The sequence below is a fragment of the Macrobrachium nipponense genome, chromosome 20, assembly GCF_015104395.2.
Source record: "Macrobrachium nipponense isolate FS-2020 chromosome 20, ASM1510439v2, whole genome shotgun sequence".
Taxonomy (NCBI): Eukaryota; Metazoa; Arthropoda; class Malacostraca; order Decapoda; family Palaemonidae; genus Macrobrachium; species Macrobrachium nipponense.
In genome coordinates this window covers 84,080,525-84,088,024 of record NC_061089.1, presented here as the reverse complement: position 1 = coordinate 84,088,024, position 7,500 = coordinate 84,080,525, and the positions used below count along the sequence as shown (strand labels likewise).

Genomic DNA, 7,500 nt, shown 5'->3' with positions numbered 1-7,500 from the left:
ACGAGCTATAAACGATGCCAGCCAACAACATAAGCTGGCCATAGTAACACCACTCCTATCTCAAAGGTTTGTCTCACGGTTACAGAGAACACGTTTCAGTTAATCAATCTTATCTGTGAATATCTTAGAGAGATGGATGACCTGATGTGTGGAAGCAGAAGACTGCTGGTATTTACTGGACCTGAACCAACTCCAACAGAGATCTGTAATGGTAGTATAAGAAAAAGACCTGAGCTCGTACAGCATATGAGGAAGCAGACGTGGTCATCGTCCAGCAGGTCATTTATCTGGCTACTTCTGGTAAACAGTTTATGCGCCATTGCTGATGGCGCTGAAGTGTTTATTTTATTACTTCACTACTACAAAACAAAGAAAAGCTCACATGCAATCTGATTATGACTGGTGCAAGATCAGGAAGAGGAGCACAATATGTTAAACCATGTTTTAGTTGTTCGTGTGCTTTCAGTACGTGACGGTGTGTCTTGTTTGGGGGTAATTGAGAAAGGAATAGTTCTAAAGGTCAAGACTCAATGCACAGTATTCATAGTATCACGTCTCAATGCACAGCATTCGTAGCATCATGTTATGGATTTCCAAATCAACCCGATATGACACCTCTTCGATACATGGCTTGGAGAAACAAGATGGCAAATCACAAGCTCAATTCTGCTCCAAATCTAAAGGTAGTACTCTTTACTAAAGATGCTTTTGAACAGCCTGCAAGCTGCAATCTGGAGATATGCCCTTGAAGCTGATCCACCTGTACTTAATTCTGTGCATTATGGCTGGCACATGAATGCTAACAAGGATAAACTGGAACCTGGCCATCAGATGTATCACCTGCTCCTCTGTTAGTAGTAAAAATGATTAAATGTGGATGCTCATCATTACATTGTTGTTCCATTCCACGCTTTAGCTGCTCCAGTGCTTGTATTTCGGGGGTTCTATCTTTTATGTCTGCCATGCAAAGAGGGAATGTGAAAATCCTTGCACAATTTCTATTTCCAGAGAAGAAAATTGTGACGAATATGCCGAAGGTGATGTTGTTGATACTGACAGTGACTAGACATAAAATTGTAGAAATATCTCTATATATGCATAGTATTCTATCAAAAAAACTTCAAATCAAATATATTTTATTGAATTTGAGGAACATTTGTATAATATAATGTTGATATGTATCTGACCTCAAGTGATATTTTGAGACTATTGGCTTATTTGACCAAGATTTATGATATTTGGCCTCATAATTATATATAGTTTGAAAATAATGAAAATATGATAAATTGGAATCCACAGTTGTATGCCTTGGGCGCAGAAACATACATTTCGCTACGAAATTCAAGTCTTTGAACCAAAAAAAAGTAGATGAAAAAAATAAATTACCTGTTATGTGACGAAACATGATTTAGTGATTTTCCATCGGACTATATCATATGTTGAATGGCAGGATGAATTCAACTACACCCATCTCAACTTTACCGAAAATGAAAAAGCGTGATAATTTTTCTTACCTAAATGACAACACTTTTAGATATAAATGTTTTGCCATATTCCAAAGAACGTTCCCAGGTGTAGACCTGAAACTTATACCGAAGAATCCACGCACTATCGGATCGTTATTTAAATTCAAGGATCGTCTTAGCCATCTCTCGTCTTCGAACATCGTTTACAAATATGTGTGCCCAGGATGTGATCGTGGGATTTACATCGGATGCACGAGGAGGCTACCACTGATTCACATAAATTCCAGTAAGGCCTAAGCTAAAGAATTGGATGTAAACTGACTAATCCAGGGCACGCAAATACGAGAAATCAAGTAAAAATGTGCAGAACTGATATCAATTATAAAGGTTTTCTATAATAAGACAAATCTAAAACGAAAACGACCTCAATATACTGGAATTTATTATTATAAAGAAGACTGTCAACAACAAAAAATACTAAAACAACATCGGTCCAATTGTTAATCGCTTAACCTTTTGTTTTTGTTTTCCTTATCATGTCCTTTCTTGCTCTTGCTGGTTCTTTAGTAAACTCATGTTTTTAGTCTTTTAATTCTGTTCTTTAGGTATGTCCTGTTCCCATTCTTATAATTTGTGTATGTATTTATGTTTTAAAACGAACTTGAAAATGAGACGAAAGTAACTATCGTGAAACGTTGGCATATAAACTAGTAGTGAACGAAGGTTTCTTTCCTTTTTCCTTCGGTCTTCGAAATTAGTATGTATTAGTATATTGTATAATTGTATTGTACTAGTTATATATAATATACTATTATATAGATATATATATAGATATATATAGAGATTATATATATATTTTACTATACATATATAATATATTTATTATTAATATATATATAGTATATATATGATGATATTTAGATATATAGTAATATAATATATATATATATCTATATATCATATATATATATAATATATATTTTTATATATAAATATATATATATAATATATATATATATATATATTATTATATGATATATATTTTATTTATATATAATATATATATATATATGTATATAAAGATTATAATATATTAGATATATATATATATATACTAATATATAAAATATATATAGTAAATATATTATAAATTATATACTAGAATATATATAATATATATATCGATATTTTATTATATATTATATATATTTATATTAATATATTTATATAATATATATATAGATATATTAATAGATTCATATATATTTATAATATTTAGATATAATATATATATATATATAAATATAGTATATATAATAATATATATATATATATATATAGTGGAGGGTGAAAGACGTATGGTCGGCACCTCGGTATAAAAGGTATGAGTAGGTGGTCTTATTTATTTGTAATTAGAAAGGGCCTTCGGGGAGTAGGATGCGCGTGGAGAATGTAAGGAAATATTAGAAGCTATCATATTGAAATAAAATGAATTATACGCACACACACATATGTATATATATATATAATATATATATATATATATATATATCTATATATATATATATATATATATATATATATATATATATATATATATATATATATATATATATATATATATATATATATATATATATATATATATATATATATAATATATATAATATATATATATATATATATACATATGTGTGTGTGCGTATAATCCATTTTATTTCAATACGATAGCTTCTAATATTTCCTTACATTTCTCCACGCGCATCTTACTCCCCGAAGGCCCTTTCTAATTACCAAATAAATAAGACCAGCTGCTCATACCTTTTATACCGAGGTGCCGACCATACGTCTTTCACCCTCCAGCCACTTAGGAGTTTTCTTTTACTTTTTAATAAACAAACCTTCTTCGATGAGGAAGTATGCCACGTGAACTCCATCCAGGAACATTTAAAAAAAAAAATAGAGTTCATTTTTATGCTTATTAATGTAAGTGGTCTGTAAGACTTGATTTAAAAAAAAAAGATTAGTATTTTCCTGAAGAATGAAATGAAGTTGTTGAAATTTTTTTGATTAACACGTCTGTGATGAAGTTTAATTCTTATTAACCATCTTTAAATGCTCTTCTTTCAATTCCATTTTAGAATGTCAACAGTAAAAATTAATTAACTTCCAAACGGTATTCACTTTATATAGTGTAGAATACACAACTAGAAAATAATTACTATTGTTGTTCTTATGAGGAATAAGAGGATTGTTCTTCATGTTATTTGATAAGAATTTTTGTGTCTACTAATAGATTTATGTGCGGAAAGATACTCAATTTGAAAAATTGTATTACCAGTGATAATTTACTTTAATATGAGTAATGATTTTTTTTAAAGAATAAACTTCCTAAAACTTTACTTGTTAGTCTTTTTTTTTAAGTATTAATGATTTACTATCTAGATTAAAATTTCTCTGTGAAATCCTTGATGATGTCACGTAAATCATGATCGTTGCCAAATGCTGCAGATAGAAACGCTATTATATACATATATATATATATATATATATATATATATATATATATATATATATCATATATATATATATATACAATAACATACATACATATGTATGTATATATATATATATATATATATATATATATATATATATATATATATATATGCACATCACCCCTTTAAGAATTTCCGCAGTGTTTTCCTGAATTTTGTTGTGTTATTAATAATAAGCGATTATTTCTACAAAGAACCTATTATGCAAAATAAAATGGGTAAAAAATAAAATTAAATAATAAAAATAGACATTACATTTGTTCACGGGTCATAAAAAGATATTGCAGTATCTACCTAATCCAATTTATTTAAAATTTCACTTGGTATTATAATGAAATGCGTACTGTTTTATTCTCAACTTGAATGCCAACAAAACATTGCTGATGCGAGTTAGATATATACTACATCTGTATGCCCCAGGTGTCGTAATGAAAACCGTTTGTAAAAATCTCTTTTATGGAAAAAGACTGAATAAAAAGTGTATTTTCCCCAGGCATGCTATTTCATATCGTCTGAAAGCCCTGAAAAAAGAACATATATGTTGCTTCTTTATCGCGGAGTAAAAAAAAAAAGTTTATTTTAAGCTATTTTTACATACACTTTGAGTGCCATAAAACTAAAATTTCTTGTGACTTCAGTGGAGCAACGTTGTAAGACCTTTTCCTCGATGATATCATGTTGAAAAACGTCTCTAACGTCCCTCTAAGAGAGTAGGAGCCAAAACAACGTTTTCCGGATGCAAGAGCAACGATCACTGAGAGGGGAAGTGCATGTAAAGTTCAAGTTTACGACTTTGTGCTTTTGTGGTTGCCTGGGCGGAATGATGCACTGAAGCGCTCGTAAAAGTTCCGGAGGTTTGTGGCAATTGCGTTTTATCCAATATTCGGAGGAGAGGCGGCGAAGGGGTCAGCCACCAAGTGCTCTGGCCTCCCCGAACTTCCATTTTTGAAGGAAGCTTACTTCATTTATTTGGTGTAGATGTTTTTCTTAGCGCATTTGTGCTTCTTAGCTGTTTTTTTTATTAGTATGCAGGTTTTAGATCGATTTATATATTCCTTACTATATCATAGCGCAGTGTATAATAGAGTAAGAATTGTTTAAAGCGTTGACTTAGTGCTATTGCATTCAGAAGTTCGTACTAGCACTGTATCCTACATCAGGCAACCTAATAAACTACGCAGTTCGCTATTGTTATTTTTTTTTTTTTTTTAATCTACCGCCGAGTTACAGAGTTTTTTTTTCCAACTACCTTTTTCCTGACACATGAAGTCATGTTGGAGTACGCCTCATACGCTTTTGAAAATCTACAACCTACTGAATTAGATAATATATTTTCTCCCTTTTTTATGTCATTCCAATGATCACATCGACCTTTGGTCGAGCACGGTATCTCGATGTACCTGTTACATATTCCTGTACATAGTTAGCTTATTTCTTTTCAGGTTTACGCGTCATCACCGAGAAAGAAATTCTGCCGGTATTCATCATTATTGTTTGCGATGGTAAGAAAATACATTCATTCAAGTCTCGAGAAGCGCGTATTTCCTGCTCAGGGAATTCCATTGCTTTCTTCGTAATTTTCAACATATTTCTTTATGGGTTCTCAGTCAATTCTTTAAAGTTTATTCATTGCTGAGTTTATTGGGTAGGTATATATATATATATATATATATATATATATATAATATATATATATATATATATATATATATATATGCGTGTGTGTGTGTGTGTGCGCGCGTGTTTAAAATAAAAAAGTATATATATATATATATATATATATATATATATATATATATATATATATATATATATATATATATATATATATATATATATATATATATATATATATATATATATATATATCGAGCTACAATATCCTTTAATATCTAATTCGCTCTACCTCGGAATTAATATATTTTCATATATGCTTAAACCGAAGGGGAATTTTTTCTCGATAATAGACTTGCCTGGAGCGGGGCGCAAACCCACGGAGCCTTTCAAATCCAGGAACGTCAGTGAAGCTTTTACCTACTACACCACAGCAAGAGCCTCTTGCGGTGGTGTGGTAGGTAAAAGCTTCACTGACGTTCCTGGATTTGAAAGGCTCCGTGGGTTCGCGCCCCGTGTCCAGGCAAGTCTATTATCGAGAAAAAATTCCCCTTCGGTTAAGCATATATGAAAATATATTAATTTCTGAGTAGAGCGAATTAGATATTAAAGGACTTTTTTAGCCCGAATAATAATATATGTATATATATAATATATAATATATATATATATATATTATATATATATATATATATATATATATAATATACATACCAATGGAAAGCGGTTACAATAGAAATTTCGAGGACTATATACATACCAATGGAAAGCGGTTTTTTTTACAAATAGAAATTTCGAGGACTATTATTATCAACCATTATTTTCTTCTAGATAACAAACCCTCAAAAAACGGGTTCATTCAGTCGACAGCTGAACCAAGTCACAGTGCTTCTGAAGTCGGCAGCGTCTTTAACGAACGAAACTCTAAGGTAACCAATCGTCATATTCTTGTTCATACAAATCATATTTTTCATGTTCATATATATTACAATATATATATATATATATATATATATATATATATATATATATATATATTATTCTTACTTTGCAATTTACACGCTTTATTACCACTTCTATTAGCCGTCCTAATACCAATGCACGTCCTGTCATACTTTGTTGCACCGTTGATTAAGTCTGATTTTCTTTTGACTTTAGTAATCGCATAACATATTGTTTTTCAGAAAAAGCCAAAATATTATGCTAATGTTTACACTGAATGTCAATTCTACTTCCTTACTTATTGTAGCCATATGATATAAATTTCGAGTATTAGTGTTTCGTTTCCATAAAAATGATCTAAGTCGATTTTTTTTTATTTTAAAAGGCATGTTAAAATCATTGAAATACAAACACTTTCATAGATTTTTTATTTTATTTTAGAAGTCATCTGAATATTTCTATAAGCTTAAATGTTTTTCTTTTTTATTGATCACCATAATGTTATTGAAATGTTCCAATGTACCGTTGAACCATTGCCAGAATCTGACCTTTCCTTAACATGACAAGCAACTACAATAATCGAGCCTTGACTGAATCACTGATTTGTTCTTTCGCTGATGCCACAGGTTCCTGGTCGTAACGAATTCGGACGATGTGTTCGAACAAATCAAGTCTATCCCATCCGCTTGGCCAGACAAATACAGATCCCGGCTTGAGTTCGAGTCCCGTTCTGTTTGGTATCCTCCGGATCGAGAGGACATGAGAGGTCTCCTAAGACCTTGCTCCTCCGCCAGGCTTTTCCTGCCGGAGTCCTTGTGGGATATAGATGCGGCTGTTCTGGTCGATACGGACACGCTTTTCCTAAGGCCTCCCGAGGAGCTGTTGAGGGAGATCTACAAATTCAATGAGTCACAAGCCGC

The 7,500-nt window shown here is 31.0% G+C and overlaps 1 protein-coding gene and 1 long non-coding RNA gene across 2 annotated transcripts in view; both read left to right on the top strand.

Annotated features, from left to right (window-relative positions):
- The window catches only part of LOC135221383 (uncharacterized), a 19,040-nt gene extending 13,514 nt beyond the window's left edge, over window positions 1–5,526 (top strand). The window contains exon 3 of the long non-coding RNA XR_010315913.1: window positions 5,467–5,526. This is a non-coding gene — a long non-coding RNA (uncharacterized LOC135221383). The remainder of the gene's footprint in view (window positions 1–5,466) is intronic.
- A 949-nt stretch (window positions 5,527–6,475) lies between these two features.
- LOC135221373 (glucoside xylosyltransferase 1-like) overlaps window positions 6,476–7,500 on the top strand; it is a 5,369-nt gene continuing 4,344 nt past the window's right edge. Inside the window, exons 1-2 of the mRNA XM_064259174.1 lie at window positions 6,476–6,567; window positions 7,207–7,500. The exon at window positions 7,207–7,500 is cut by the window's right edge and continues 40 nt beyond it. Coding sequence (XP_064115244.1) covers window positions 7,340–7,500 — 161 coding nt within the window. The 5' untranslated portion in view covers window positions 6,476–6,567; window positions 7,207–7,339. The remainder of the gene's footprint in view (window positions 6,568–7,206) is intronic.